We start from the raw sequence: 17155 nt of genomic DNA on the forward strand, positions 1-17155 counted from the left end.
ACTAGTTCTGTCTGTACGGTGTAAATGTTGGACTGTTCTGATCTGATATTTCTGCTGTTTCTGTTACTTAATTCTAATTTTAGTTTCATTATTTAGCATTGAATCACTGACTGTATTTTCAACCTGCTGTTATTGTGCATTTTCCCAGGGACAACAGATGAATATTAGCTTGTAGCTATCACAAATGCCTAATATATACAGTATATTGTGCAATGGGCCTATCAAATAAAAAAATAAAATAAAAAGAGCTTGGAGCAGTGAATGAACATCTGAGCATCCAAAAGGAAAGCCAGCTGTATATGCATGGATTCATTTCTGTAATATCAAGTTCTAAGTGTTGGAATGAAGTTCTCCAGGCTGCATGGATGGATGGCCTGTTGATAGCAGATGTTAGCAGTTAGCAGCAGCAGCATTGTAAAGACTGAGTTGATTTAATGTAGGCACAAATCATTTGTTCTACTCCCAGCTCTGTGCTTAACCCCCCATTACTACTACTACTAGAGACTGACATAAGTCAAGAGCACACATGCGCCACATGACAGTCAGATGGTCATAATGGATGAACACTATCAAAGAAAGACAGACAGAATGCCAACTTCTAAGACGGACAGAATGGAAGCACTTACGCAGCTGTATAGCCTTGCCAGTTCCACTCTTTGTTCCGAGTAGTACGGTATAGCATAGTTTATTTTTTTCAGACATGCTTAACAACGTAGTTACAGTGAGCCTATTAAGTACTACCTCTCTATCACTGATAATTCATTAGCACCATGTGTTAAACATGTTGACACTCATGATAATTCATGTGGTTTTATTTTGTCATTTGCAAGTCTGTTCATTTCCCGTGTTTGGGTGTAACCATTTTGTAATACGGGAGAGAAACGAACAGAGAATGTGTAGCGATTCTGCCGTGCATAAAAGAAGAATAAAAGCTGTTAAAACCAAACAGCTAAATAAAAAAAACTAAAATAAAAAATGATGACTTTAGTAACGGCACCAAATGAATTTAAATCATTTCTTCTGTAATTACTAGTTGTATACAGAAGAAACTTCCATAACATGTCTACGGTTTAGCATGTGGGCTATTAGCATGTCTTCATCCACGCTGAAGCAAGACATTTTCAGCGTGAAAAGCAGATGTTGGCCTATGAAAGTACACCGCTGTCTCTCAGATTATCCATATCATCATTAAAGCTATCGACAAACTACTTTGTTGTTTTACCCATTTGTCTTTTCTACTCGCTCACTACGCTGACCTTCTTCTCCCTGTTTACGTTCTAGCACCCTCCCACCACTGCTACACCCAAGAGAGCGGTGTCATGCGCCTTGCCGTGATGCATTCGGGTGCGATTGGAAATTTGGTCATTTTTACGTGTAAACAGAATAAGAATAATGTTAACACACGCAGGGAATAATTCTGATCAAGGAAAGTGAACTAAAAGTGTGAAAGCATATTTATCCTTGAATCACTTGCATACAAGCTCAAATAGAGACAATGATGATTCATGTTAAAGAAAGACAGTACAGCATTTATTTGTCTGAGCTCTAACAGATGAAGGTGAAGGTCAAAGGCTGCGGCTCTTAAGAGGGAGGCTATCATTTAAATGTTTATGGAGGCTGACTGTTGTCTAGAAATGGCTGCTGACATGGGCAGATAAAATGGACACCCCCTCTCTCCCTCCACTACATTTATTTATCTTTAAGTCAAAGTGATGCCAACGTGGTGTTTTTGCTTTTCTCAACAGAGTGATGGAACATAAACACATTCTGTAGGTGAGTGCTGCATGTATGCCACACACACAAAAGTGCCATCGAAACAATCTGAAGACCTTTAAGCCCTTTCCACCTCCTCCACATTTGGTCAACAATAAGACTGAAGGTGTCTGAAGGTCAAGCTGTCTTTTTTCACAGCATATGATCCTTCTCGCTTGACACCCCAGAAATACTCAGAAAGCAAAGAGACACGAGGGAATGCAAGAAGACATCTGTGCAGCTTTAACTGAAGACAAACATCTCTCACACACAATACATAGACTTGCGTCTTCTCATGAGAATTTAGTATGAATTTGTACCACAAATTAAGAATTAGACGGTTTAAATTTATTATGGCCCAGAAAAATGAGGGAAATGGATGATAGTCTGTTCCACAGTCAAACTTTAACCATCATAAAACCTTCAGTAACTCTATGAGTTGTTTTAAGTAACATTTTAACATTCTCAACTGTCTTCCAAGTATAAAAGGAAGTTAACTGCCATAAAAAGTAAATTAAATAAAAACGGTCTTATAGAAGTAAAATAGCAGTAGAAGCAGAAGTAAAACCTTTATTAACTGCTCAAGCAATGTTGTACAGTAATGTTTAGTCTGCCTAAATCTCCAAAAAGTGTAAAAATAAGTTAACCCCTGTAAAACTAAAAAAAACAATAAGGTGTTATCGAAGAACAAATAATGTGCTCCAGGGTCAAACTGGAGTTGCAGTAAAAAATTACGCACCTAAAAATTACGTACCTGAAAACGTAGGTGTGAAAAATTGACAAAACAATTTATTTCTGTTATCAGACTAATATATTAGATGGTAACATACTCAGTTATACATGTGCTGTTATTCCATCTTCAACAACACAAGCTGCATACCTCAACTTAATGGCCAGTTAGCTCAGTGCGTTAATGGGTGGTGCTAGTAAGGCCAAGGTCTATCCATGTACAGGCAAGTCATGTATTGTAAAAGACATGTGACATGAGCTCAGTCCATATGAACTACACCAGGGTTTGGCAACCTGTGACTTCTTACAGTTTATCTGCATTGGTTTGGCACATTTCTTGAAACAAAATTTACATTCTCAAAATAACATGGGCAAACCTCCAAACCACGGCAACAGAATTGAATTTGTCATTCATTTCATCACATTGCAAAAGTCTTAGAACATGTCTGCACATAGTGTAAATGATGACGTACAGGTAGCCTACGGTTAGCACAGTAAGCCTACATTTAACACATTTCCAATTGAATAGATGTTGTTACATTTTTTTTTTTCCGATTGCTGACACACTAAAATGACTTGCTTAGCACAATTACTTTAAGTGGCACACGGAGAGTAAAACCTCTTCTCAAGTCTCCAAAATTCTCCACACATTTTCTGCTTTACATACATTTTGACATTTAAAGTGGCACTTATTAATGCACTGAACAGTGTTCTCTGTATAAGACACAACAATCTGACATAAAGTCACATGTTTTCTATTTCAAAACATTCTCATTTAAAATGACAACACATGAGCTAAGTGGCCAATATTACGTACCACCCGGCCAAACACTTCAATGATTCGTTATTATCACTTCAATCAGGAAGTGAAAAAAACAAGTTCTTATGGGCATGTCGGTGGAAGGTATACGCCCGGCAGCTCTTGGTGCGCAAGTGTGTTGATCAAGGTGTGGAAGAGGTGTGTGATGAGCTTCTTTACCACCATCTCTGACAAGGGAAGATATTGCCTGTGATGTGGATGGGAAATTGTAACCAGACCTAGCTGTATGGCAAGATGCTTATTTTTGTGCCTATTTTTTCTGTATTGTGTATATTTTCTACAATTTAGTTTTTCCGTTTGCTGTTTTTCGTGAGCATATGTTAGTTCACTCAGAACACATTTTCTCATTACTCTGATGTATGAAAGTTATTTTATGTTTGTGAATAAAAATTACAGTTTCCTTGGCAGTATGATCTAAGAATCTAAAATCCAATTTTTTCAAGTTTTATACACAATTGTAAACGAATAACAACAAAAAACAAAAAACGAATAAACCGTTGTCAATGAAAGACTGGGCTAAGACTGAGAGAGGGACATGAGGGATATTTCAATGGTCCTTGGTCATAGTGACAAAACATCCAAACATTTTGACTTGCAGTGCTTACACAATGCCAAAGCGACGATGCATTTTGGGGCCACTGACAATTTATATGGGAAAGAAATTTAGTTTTGACACATGGGGGAGCTGTTTTGGAAGATATTTGAGCTTTCGCAAGTGAGCTATAGTGTTGTAGACTGTTTGGCCAAATGGGCTTAGAGATTTGGGAATGTAATTTCTGCATCTTTTTCCTTAAAGTTCTTTATTATTCTCAAAATAATATTGCCTACCTCCCTCCTTAAATCAGTTTTTCCTGAGTCCGCCCCCCGTGCATGTTCAGACCTTATTAAGAGACACACTGCCACCTACTCCCATCCCTTGCTGCACACAAGCCCATAAACATCTTCATTTTATGAGAAACCCTCCATGCTTTCTTTTCATTAAGAAACTTTTTTTTAATTGCCACGGGCACATTCTGCACAAAGCTCCCTCCACCCCCCCTCCAAGGGCCCTGTAGTGTGTAATGTGTTATCTATCAAACTATTACCTTTATTATCTTGATTCTAGTCAAGGTTTCTTCCTGTTTGAGAGGGAATTTTCATTCACCTTTGTAGCAAAAGTGTTTTTGCTCATGTATGCCTATGTTGTCTTTAGCTTCTTTGTCAGAGGTCCCATAGTGTGTTGCCCATACCTATGCTACTTAGCAGCAGACAACATTTACACATCACTCATTCAGTGTTAATAACTTACCTGTGGTTCTTTCCCCCTTTGAATGCAGTCTTCTCTGTCGCCAGGTAACGGGGGCCAATAGATCTATAAGCGGGGGGAAAAGACATGAGAGAGACTTGACTTTGATTTTGAACAACCAGACCATGTTTGAATTGTACAAAATGCACATCCAGGACATTTGACACATCCACCGTGAAGGAGGATCTTTGCAATGACTATTGCCTGTGTGTATTCTCATTTATCCAAGGTCATTGTATTCTCAGGGCATTGCAACTGGACTGTTCAGGTAGTCTTAGACATTCAGGTAGACATTTCGCCTCTCATCCGAGCAGGCTCATCAGTTCATGCTCAAAGACTAGGTGGGACAGACACCAGTCAGACTAGATAGGACGGTTCCAGTCTGAGAGCTTGGTGCAGGTCTATCTGAGAAATTTAGAAGGAGACCTGAGAAATTCAGAAGAATTTTTAACACAAACATACCAGAACACTTCAAACCTGGAAACACTTTGAGACACAGGTTGGTACACCCCAAAGACAGGACACCCCATACCCAGAAAATGCACCCATTTTTACAGCAAGCAGCCACTGAGCAGGCGCATGGCACAACACTGACGGGCTAATTCTTCAGGTCAGCGAAGGTGATACCACACAAACAGCCATCGTTGGGGGGCAGAGGCCTCACTCCATTGTATTCTAACAATCATCATTTGACACCACTAAAGAGCCAACCATTCCTGCCTGGACCTGTCTGCTCCTTTAGAGGATAAATAGATAGAAGTTGTCACACTAGAGCTGTCCTATCTAGTCAGACTGGTGCGTGTCCCACCTAGTCTTTGACCATGAACTGATGAAGCCTGCTCAGATGAGAGGCAAAACCTGAACAGTCCAGTTGCAATCGATTAAATGCCCTGAGAAGGCAGATAAAGTTGTGCAACCAATAATGTAGCAGAATCTAAAGCGATAACATATTTTTTCACAATTATTGCAGAGTTGGTTTTAATGCATTTCACAGAGACAGAGATTACCCTACAATTGAAACATAATATTTAATGGGGGATATGGGATTTGGTATACAGTATAGGAATCCACTTTTGAGGTAAGGTAATAACGACATGTTGTGAAGGCATTGGTGCTGCTGAAGAGTAAAGCAGAAACTTGGGCAAGAGAAATTTCCTCTGTGGTCAAACTGTACAATTGCAACACAACACAGTGAAGCAAACATTTTGTTTTTTGGGCAAGTTTTTGAATGAAATAAATATGTTCACAGCAAGATTTTCCTGTAAGCTGACTCTTTCACTGCTGAACCCACTGCACACGAAAGGGTGAAAATTTGTAAAAACATGCACCCCTACTGTGTTGCATGTGCTATTATCCATCCATCCATTTTCTATGCCGCTTCTCCTCATTAGGAGCCTATCCAAGCTGACTTGGGTACACCCTGGATTGCCAGCCAATCGCAGGGCACATATGGACAAACAACCGTTCACAATCTCCTCCTTCTCCTCTCCTCCTTCCTGCCTCCACTTGTGTTCCTGATCAAGACATCTCGTGAACGGTAGGATTGTTTTTGTTTTTCAGTTTTATTCATTTACAGTAATCTTATTTATTACATTATTTTATATTGGAATGTTACTCTAATATATTTATGCTAATGTTTTCTTATATTTTCCCACCATATTTGGTGGACTTTGAATATTTTGAAGGGCCAAGGGGTGAGTTTGGGAAGGTCTTGGAACGGATTAGGCTATTTACATGTATTTTACGCTTTGTATAACATAAAATCCCTATAACATAAAGGTTCTCGGAACGGATTATTTACGTTGTAGGGGCGTCTACTGTATATGGAATACAGGAAGTGAATGATATGTACTTCACAAGATGTGGAAAGGATTGGGGGTAGGATTAAACAAGCTTTGCTTCTCCCTACTCCTTTTGGACATGCGGAACTGTGAAATTCATGAGATGAATTCCATTGTAACCTGTATGGATGTTCAAATAAAATTAAACCAAACCAAACTTCTCACACAGCTCAATGCTCTCTACAAAACAACCACTATAACTTCAGGATGTATAGCTGGATCACCACAAAATTTGGCACATCTTAAGGGAACTGACAAGCACTTGTGTATAAAATTTGAGCAAGATTGGTTGAAAAACATGGCCGCGACCAAGCAAAACGTGCTTGCAGGGGCACAGGCAGCATTTAGCAACTGCAGTCGTCCCTCACTACATCAAGGTTTGAACATCACACCCTCACTCTTTTGCGTTTTATTGAAAATTAAATGATCACTGTTTCGCGGTTGACTCTGACTATTATTAGTAAAAAAAATATGTAAAGACAAGTTATATGTAGTATTCTGGTCACTAGGCATCAGTAATGTTACAATGATGAGACATTACATTACATTAGATTACCTTCACGCTGAATGTAGTCAGCCAAGGCGTGTCCGACATGATAGTGTGAAAACAATGTTCTTCTCCCAGTTCGTGTGGAAGTGGTTGGTTTTTGGCTTCTTATTTTGTCCTTCTTCCCCACTCCGTTTGGAACTCTTTCTTAAGTTTAGAATGAACAAATTGGAGGCTAACTAGTTAGTTCAGTAGCATGCTATGTTTAAAACGAAGGTCGTCTCCTGTGTCCCTGCAGTGATCCCATAGCCTGTGCACTACAGTAGCTGTTTCTGCACTGATGCAATGACAAATTAGCCACGGTCCTCAGACGGCTCCTGGGCCGCACTTTGGCCACCCCTACTTCTGTGGATCTTCATCGGGCTTATGGCGTGGGCTCTACGGCAAGGCGTAGAAACTTGTTCAGTGGTCAGAATGTGTGCCTGTTGGTCACTCTCCGGGATGGGGGGGGCACTGATGTAATCATAATTTTTTTTCTAAAATTCTCGCGCTCGACCAGCAAAGTCCCAAAGATCGACTAGTAGCTCGAGAACGACGGGTTGGTGACCCCTGCCTTAAGGTGTGTACAAAAATTCGTGGTGGTTTGGCTTAACTAGCTGAAGTTAAAATGGGTTGTTTTGTAGAGTGCATTGAGCTGTGTGAGAAATCAGATTGACTTTAGAGTATAACAACAGCGCCACCAAGTGTTGTATTTGTCAGCGTAGTTAACTTGTGTATGATACAAGACCAATGTACCGGTAAATTAATGGTTTCCTCCCTTGTTTATATTTTATATTACATCCTGCAGGATTGAAGTTCTTTTCAGCAAAAGCTTCCATTCCATTTTACCCAACAAATGTAGACTAGCAGACTAGCAGTGACAACAACATGATTCTCATGAGTAACACTGCAACCTCAAAAACGCAGCGATGGGTCCTTACTGTGCTTTCTGCCTGCACTAAAAGACAACAGCCAACGAAAGCTGTCTCAACATTGACCATCAATGAGCTGTGAAGTTTCTTACAGACCACCACAGAGTTTGAAGCCGCTTTGTTTTGGCTAACAAGACACAAAAGGAACCGTGGGGGAAAACAGTCCAGATGTGTATGACAACATGTGACATGTGCTCAACGTGTGTACGGAAAGTCTGAGTGGAACCACCTTGTCTAGGGAAGGTGTGTGTGTGCCTGGTGGGGGCAAAAGGATGTTTCATCTGGTCCTGGTGAGGTCAAGGTCAGAGGTTACACTGGACACACAAAGATTGTCTATATCAGTGGTCCCCAACCTTTTTTGACCCACGGACCGGCTTGTGTTCCCACAAATCTCCCTCCGGACCGGGGGGGGGGGGGGGGGGGGGCGAGGGAGTGGGGGTTCGTACATTATAGCGATCTAATTGATCTTATTTATGATGTATTGTGTAAAACTAAGACATGAATAACATCAAATTAAAAGCACAAAAGGAATGCCGACCCACCATCCACCAGTTCAAGTTCCAGCCAAGTTTTTCCAGAGAGATTATTACATGGCTGTTTGACGTGTGTGGTAAAAGGCAGTGTGCTAGCATGAATTAACTTGAGACAAATGTGCACATTAGCACTCAATAAGTCATCAAAACTTACCTTTATGCATTCCCACATAGTATCAGCATTTGACACCAAATATGAGGTGAAAGAAAAATGCTAAAAATACAGCAGCAGTAGAGAGAAAGTTAGCACACGCACAATGGACATGCGTCAAGTGAGACGGATGTAACAGAGGGAATCCGGCCACTTTTCAAAATAAAACATCATGGAAATTATTTTTTCTTTCTGTGCGGCCCGGTACCAAATGACCCGGGGGTTTGGGATCACTGGTCTATATGACTCATGTTCTTAGGAATCTGCTGCAAAAACGCTAATCAAAGATCGTCTACATGGCAGGAGCGCTCTGCTGTTTTTAAGGATCTGCTTAAAACATTGCCTGTATATTTGAAACTGTTATGCTGGAGACAGGTTTGACCAGGGAACAGATTATTTGTATTTCTATTATTTCCATGTAGAAACATGTTTGGAAATATGATTTTTTTGTGACACCATAAAAATAGATTTGAGGGTGTGTCCTAGACGTGTCCAAAAGATGGTTGTTGTACTCATCGGAATTCATTGGAAAGAAAAGCAGAGTTTCATGCCTGACTGCAATACAATTAGAAATTGGAGGATACTGTGTCTAAATTTTGGACTGGTTTAAAATCCCTGGCCCAGTTTCGTTGGCTTGTTGCTGCACAGCAACATCCTGTCTGGCGTCCAAGATCTCCACCCGTGTGAGAAATATGGCTGACCTCCACCATTCATCCAAGTTCCTTTCTGCTTTAACTCCACACACGTCCACCCTGAGTCCATCCTCAGACATCACAGACATCAGTCTCGTGTCCTCGCCCTTTGATGGCTGACGTTGTTAGTGTTTCAAATGAAAAGTGGAGGACAGTTGCTACACATCCTTTCAGAGCAACTTGGTCCTGACGTCTGGCGAGCAAAAACCGTCTCCAAGTGGGCCAAAAGCATTAAAAGGCTGAGTCTTTGTTGTGGTGCCAGATGCTCAACAAAAAGCACTAGAGGACACTAAATCAAGGTGTACTTTCATCAGCCCCGCTTGTTTTTCCTGACATTTATACTCTTAAAATATAAAACTAATCATGGCTGATATACCTGAGCTTTGGTATCTAGAACAACAAACATTTCCATTTCTGTGTCAAAAGAATGTTTTGTTAAGTTATTGCAGAGTAATTATAAATAATTGGAAGCATTGAACCATGTGCTTGTGGCGAGAACAGCATTTTGTGCCAAATGCCGGTGGTTTGATTTATAGCACAACAAGGGACTTTTACACTGAGCAGAACTGTTTGGTTTGGAGTTTGAACATTTTTTGCACAAATAGTTAAAGCAATCAGGGGAATGGCAGAAATGCCAAAAATCACAATGTAACTTCAGTTTCGCATTTGTAGCGCAGCAATGTATTACATTTTGTATACCTTGTTGAGGGAAATAGAAGGGAACGTACATTTTTAGTCAGTGTACAGCTTGTATAACAGTATATATTTACTGCACACTGAAAATGAGTCAAAACACAGCTATTATTATCTAAATAGCAACACAAGCGAGTAGCAGGATGATTGTGTCTCGCCTATAGCCAAGCCACGCCTCTCTGTTATGACGACAGACGGAAGCTCAGTGCGGCGTCCCAACAGAGTTACACAGAGTCTGACGCTCTTTTAGAACTTTATTCTGACCTGAACACATCAACAGCATTGCAATTCCAACACCATATATGTATATCCAAATCACAAACACGTCTCTAGTCCCTTTGTCATTGGAACGGCACATCTTCATTGTCCCAAGATGACCGCAAGATGCATTCACGGACACTCAGAACATCACAATAACGTCTTTGTTATTCGTGTATGTGTGGTCTAAATAAACACAAAATACAAAGACAAACAATAAGTGGATATTCTTACCACTCACTTTTTTTTTAATGCGGAAGTACAATTTGCTGCATTTAAGTATGCTCGGAAATCCCAGAAAATACACCCAAAATGTGAATTCAACTTAAATGACGTGGTGTCTTTGACCGAAACCCCTCAATGCTCATAATAATACGGTGAAAGTGTGATTGAAATGTTCTGCTACAATTAAAGAAATGAATGATAGGTAAACAGATTTTCAGACGTGTGTCATATCTTTTAGCTTGATTTGAATGTTCAGTTCATTTGGAGCTGCCAACACAAAATAAAATCTAACATGAACTGTAAATCAAATAAACACATAACAATTTATTCTGTACCATTTTGCAATGCAACTCGGGGAGTGACATGCAAAAACAAGACATAAAACATTGACCAACACTGTCCACCCACTGTTTATTTTTACTTACGCAGCCAATCAATTCATTAACAACGCGTCATGTAGTACATGCCGCTGTTTTCCAGGTTAGCGTATAGCTAATGGAGCAGCGGAGTTAAAAGAGCTGCAGGCTGCTTGCTAACCCGTGTTATGGCAAAACCAACGAGCAGTACCACATCTACACATCAAGCCAAAGCGGTTCTTTTAAGGTGGACTGGAAGATGTGAATCTGGGAGAGATTTTTTGAACGAATGAGAAAGGGCTGCTATGAAAAAGGTGCTGCAAAACTAAACTAAAGTGTGGACTGAATGTCATGTAGCTTGTATGACAACCCCATCAGAAGTGTTGTGCACCAACAGCGACTCACACTCCACTTGGTCTCCTAAGTTCAGTTCTGGTCGGATTTTGGTGACGAAGAACGTAGTTCCAGGTTGTCGCTGGGGTTTCACAAGTAAGGAGTTTGGCTTCTCAAAACAATACGCATTCAAAAGAGCAATTAGCGTCACAAAAGTGGCTATGCGAAAAAAATCAGACCTCAGAAATCACTCTACGTTATATTTGTCTCCCGCCGTATCCCTGCGCACTGTCGCCTCTCCATTCTTGTGTATGTGACAAAGACGCTCGCATCTACTTCCGCGACGGAGCACCGCGGCCATCTTGTTTATGTTGGTGTTCCACAACGAGGAAGTCATTAAGTCATTCAATACCAAAGACATATTTATACATATTTTATAAAACCGAACACCTGATCCCTTTTACGTCTTTTACGTTTTTTTGAGCGAGAGGCAAAAAGAGGTGATGATGCAACTGCACACTAAAAAGATGTCACGTTTAGAGCAGTTTTAAGCCATAAAAACGGCCACAAAGTGGCAGAAGTGCATTTGATAAGAGCTTTTGCATGTAAAAACACACTCGACATCAGGAGGAAGTGGAAGAGCATGGAGGAATGTAGCATGCAGAAGGTTACACATTTTCGGGAAATTTTAATGCATGCACGCGCACACACACGGTTTAGTCCCAAATGTGAAAATTGTAAAAAGTTCATGGTGTTATATTTGTAAATCAATTGTTAATTTGATGTAAAACAGCCATTTTTTGTATTGTTTATGTTGTTGTATGGCTGTTGATATATTTGAGTTGTCACAAAAAAAAAAAATGTGTCAAAGTGAAAGTTATGCTTGAAATGTATCTTTTCCACAGAAAGCTGTTTTTCTCCCTTTTTTTCTTGGGAACTGATATTTTCCTGAAACTTACCTATGTTCTACTGCTGATTACTAAAGAATGGAAAAAGACAAGCTTTTTTTCTGATGAAATATGAGAGTCTAATCTGTCTTTGGGTAGGTTCCATCTTTATATAGCCATAGAACACAATATTCTGTGTGCCTTGAAAAATCAGTCAAAACTGTCAAAAATGGCCAGTACTGAAGGGGTTGTCTTTTGAAAAATGTCTGGGATTGAATTAATTAATTATTTTGTTTTAATTTAAACAAAAGTAAACATATAAAAAAAATATGTCATCAATTTCAAGTACATTTTCAGAATGAAATAGTGCCACAACAGGCTGTTGCAAAACAGAAAGGAAATTAAAGTACAGTAGTACCTCGCATAACATAAACCTCCTTTTACATAAATTCCACTTAACATAAAGAATTTCTGTAAAGTTTTTGCATCGTATTACGTAAGAAATTCCATATAACATAAAGCGTCAAGTCAGTGCAAGTCTGTTTTTTTTCAATCAACTTTATTTATGCCTCAAGTCGATGCAAATTCAGACTAACACTTGGTGACGCCTTCTGACGCAGCACGCTCTCATTGGCTGATTTTCGGGGCACCGCCTCCGCTCTCATCTCATTGGCTGATTATCGGGGCACCGCCTACGCTCTCACCTCATTGGCTGAGTTATACAGCACATAAGTGAGTTTGTGTGAGAGACAGGCTTCTCCCTTCAACCTCCTTCCTTTTCATAGTCGCCCTTAAACTAACTTATAAACAATTAAGTTAAGTTACAAATTAAAATTTTGCACACAGCATTATCGTGTAGTGCGTGTGCGTTTGTCTGTGAGACCAGCTGACTCTTAGACTCTTTGAGTCGCGTTTCGACTCAGGCTAGTCCTCCTCCTCCTTCCTGCTTCCACTTGCGTTCCTGATCAAGACATCTCGTGAACGGTAAGATTTTTTTTGTTTTTCAGTTTTATTCATTTACAGTAATCTTATTTATTACCTTATTTTATATTGGAATGTTACTCTACTATGTTTATGCTAACGTTTTCTTATATTTTCCCACCATCTTTGGTGGACTTTGAATATTTTGAAGTGCCAAAGGGGTGAGTTTGGGAAGATCTTGGAACGGATTAGGCTATTTACATGTATTTTACGCTTCGTATAAAATAAAAACCCTATAACATAAAGGTTCTCGGAACGAATTATTTACGTTGTAGGGGCGTCTGCTGTATACATATTTAACAAAATGAATGGTAAACAAGAATAAAATTGAAAATGAAATGATAAACTAGGTGTTTCCTACATGATTCAGATTGGATGAGATAGTTGTACGGCTTGTTTTGTCTGAGGTTGACAAAAATGGAAGCTAGATTGTGAAATACGCTTCTTTTGAACCCACTCAAAATACCACAGAATGGAAGTTGGACTACCTCAGGTTATCAGGTTCTGGATGGGTGCGATACTACAGTGTGCACGTCTGATGGCACTCATAGAGATCCAAGGAATGCTCAGCTCGTTTGCATGTATGCATGGACACTTGAACAATTAAAGGGAACATTGTTGCAAATGGTGATTAATCATCATTAATAATTAATTTGAAAACTGATTAATCTGATTACAGTTTTCAGTCTTTTGACAGTCTCAGTTTTTTTATGATGTGGCGCTGATTGAACACTGCAAAACATACGTGTTTTGAGTGCACCTCAACTTTAAATTTTGACAGGTTTTTAGTCATGTTTTTAGTTAGCATGTTTTGGAGTACGTGTCATATAAATGATGAACTCAAAGGTGTAATAATAATTCTTCCACTTTGTAAGGGCCGTTAAGGCAACGACTTAAAATGAAACAAAAACTGTTGGAATTCATCTTGCTTCATAAGTGCATCCCTCTGACACAAGAGTGTGTGCACAAATAAATACCTTGGACTCAGTGGGCGATGATTTCCTAATAATTGTTGAGGAAATGCCTGTTGGTGCCATTGGAGTTACGAATCAGCAACAATCCACTGTGAATGCTCAAGCGGTTAAGTTTTGAAATCACACAACTTTTAATTGCGTGAATTGATTCCACATTGGAGAATCCCAGCATTCTGGAGAGATGCCAGAATAAGAAAGATGTGAATGAGAGCTAGACAAAGCAACCCATCATCCATCTATTTTCTATGCCGCTTCTCCTCATTAGGGTCGTGGGGGTATGCTGGAGCCTATAAAAGCCTATGGAGCCAGCTGACTTCGGGTGACAGGCGGGGTACACCATGGAATGGTCGCCAGCCAATCGTAGGGCATATATAGACAAACCATTCACACTCACATTTGGACCATTTAGAGTCGCCAATTAACCTAACATGCATGTTTTTGGATGTGGGAGGAAACCGGAGTACCCGGAGAAAACCCACGCACACACGGGGAGAACATGCAAACTCCACAAAGAGATTTGAACCCAGGTCTTCCCGATCTCCAGACTGTGACAGTGTGGCCAACATGCTAACCACTAGAACAGGGGTCACCAACGTTTTTCCTTGTGAGAGCTGCTTTTACAAAATGAAAATGGACAAGAGCTACTCATTTTTGTAACATTTATTTAGTTTATTTTAAACCCAAACAAAGCGAATATGCTTGTTTTACCAGAACATTAACACAATGCTGGTGTCCACAACATTTTGTATTTCAGAATGCATTTCTTTCTACTGTTCTTTCATTATTAACTGAAAACCTGAATGAAAAGCAGGCTTGCAGGCACCTCATGTGGTCGTGGGGGCTACCTGGTGGTCGTTGGTGACCCCTGCACTAGACCACCATGCGGCCCACAAAGCAACCCCAGCTGTTCATATTATTATTATTATTATTATTATTATTATTATTATTATTATTATTATTATTATTATTATTATTATTATTATTATTATTTTAAACAATCATTCTTATCGTTATACCCTCATGCATCATCAAAGATAATCTAACCATTGGATGGATGCACTAAACACTCAGGTTGCGATTCACATATATTGTAACTATTATTAAAGTACAAGGTGTAATCATTGATTCGTACCGTTTAGCTGGTTGGCTTTATTACGTACAAGTTCCTGTCTAGATTTTTTCATTGATCAACCTTTGTTCTTTATGATCGTAAAGTATCAGTGGGTACATGACGTTTGTCTGACATTTTGGATGGCAATGTACGTGTTGATGATGTCATAAATTGATCAAGATTTGAAAAAAAGATATTTGCAATTTGTGAAAAAGTATTGTCAAATCAAATTCAATTTGCATAATATGTAGTATACTTAGTGTATACAGGTGAAGAAATTGTCACTTCAAACCAATTTTACAGAAAATTTAACAGATAAAGTAAAATCAAATATTATATCTACAAATATTGTTGTATTGTTGATGTTGTAGTGAGTATTACATTAGTGTTATACTTAAACTGTACTATGGGAAATTCAATACTAACATAATCAATACATTTTGTATTATTATTATCATTAGTAGTAGTATTCGTTTTTATTGCAGCCTTTAGACATTTTCGGAAATTCTGGTATTGTAATCTCAGAAAATTATTGTTTAAAAAAATTTTGTTTGTTTATATATTTTTTAATAACTTTACTGAATATAAATCAAAATGTTGCTAGTTAGAGTGGCGTATATTTTTACAATTTAACTTGCGTTTTAGTAAAAAATGGTTCCTTTCCCTGTTAAGGGCTATCATTTACTTTGCAGTTCAGTCATTGATTTCAGAGGGGACAACAGTTTGAACAGTAAAAGCAAAGTTATAAAAAAAAAAACATTTTTATGTGTTACAGTATTTTGGCCATTTTACCTCTTTGGACTCGCTCCTGATGGGTCCCAGCAGGAGAGAGTACATGACGTCTTTGCCCCCCAGGAAGAGACGGTCACGGTACTCATCCAGATAGACGGCGGACAGCGAGAGTTGTCCATGATGTCCGCTGAAGATGGACGACCTGTTGGTGGACAGCAACTCTGCACACAGAACAAGAACAAAAAAGATTTTGATTCTTATGTTTTTCAAAATCTTTGTTGAGTGGTTGGTATGAATAACAATTCCGTTGTTTCACAAGAAAGCACACAGTATTTTTTAACTTCATATTACCAAATATGGTTCCCTGTCCAACAAAGTCCTACAGTAAATCCTACTTCACAAAACAACCCAAAACCACTGAACCAAGACCAAGAAACATAACTCTCACTGCGGGGTCACAATGCAAAACCTGCACTTTCCATCCAATGATACTAAATCTTGCTTGGGTTAGAAACATGTGCACTGTAGAAGACAAGCCCCTACATGTCCAGCCATATATCTATGGCGGCTGGGTGGGGGTAGGAGTGAGCTTGTGCACCTGGTTTCAAACCCCCCATCACCCAAAGAAATCTGGCAACAGTTTTCAAAGTCCAAAAGGTTGTGGCACAAACTCAGCAGGAGTGGCAGAGAGCAGGTTGAACTCCAGTTCAAGACACGGGTGACTCCCCCCACTGCAAACACTGCATAATGCATAAAATAATAATGCCTTGCAAGGAAATAATATTTGGTTGTTGGTTGATTTTACTTTTTCAATGACCAAATGTAAAGTGCAACATTATTTTTGATGTCATCTGTGGCTGTAAAAGACGTACAGTGGACCTCGGTTTTTGAACAGTCCAATTTTCGTGTGATTCAGTTTTCCGATGATTCATTCATTATTTATATGCATTTATATGTATTTCAAATTGTTTTGTGCATGTAAAACTATAACTGTTCTACATTAAAAAGGTTGTGTCAACAGTTTTGGATATCTGGAATGGATTAATAGGATTTACATTATTTCCTATGGGAAATTATATGTTTCAGTTTTCAGTTTATATGTTTCATTTTGGTTTTAGATGGACCCTTTGGAAGGGATTCATCACGAAAACCGAGGTTCCACAGTACTTCTTTTACAGCCACATATTTAACATAATAATGTTGCATTTTACATGTCAAAGTAATTTGGGGAAAAAAAATACAAAACATCAAAGTAAAGTAGATCTATATATCTTTGCAAACTGATTGTATTGTTAAAAAGAATTACTATATTCAAGATATACTTTAGAATTCAGCTGTTGTTTT

General features: G+C 39.0%; 1 protein-coding gene across 2 annotated transcripts in view; it reads right to left on the minus strand.

Moving 5' to 3' along the window:
* sema3bl (sema domain, immunoglobulin domain (Ig), short basic domain, secreted, (semaphorin) 3bl) overlaps positions 1–17155 on the minus strand; it is an 80642-nt gene that overhangs the window by 36679 nt on the left and 26808 nt on the right. For both annotated transcript variants that reach the window (XM_054790893.1, XM_054790885.1), the window contains exons 2-3: positions 15872–16032; positions 4590–4652 (exon numbers count right to left, since the gene is read on the minus strand). In XM_054790893.1, coding sequence (XP_054646868.1) covers positions 4590–4652; positions 15872–16032 — 224 coding nt within the window. The remainder of the gene's footprint in view (positions 1–4589; positions 4653–15871; positions 16033–17155) is intronic.

This window comes from Dunckerocampus dactyliophorus, chromosome 1 (genome assembly GCF_027744805.1).
Source record: "Dunckerocampus dactyliophorus isolate RoL2022-P2 chromosome 1, RoL_Ddac_1.1, whole genome shotgun sequence".
NCBI classification, from domain to species: Eukaryota; Metazoa; Chordata; class Actinopteri; order Syngnathiformes; family Syngnathidae; genus Dunckerocampus; species Dunckerocampus dactyliophorus.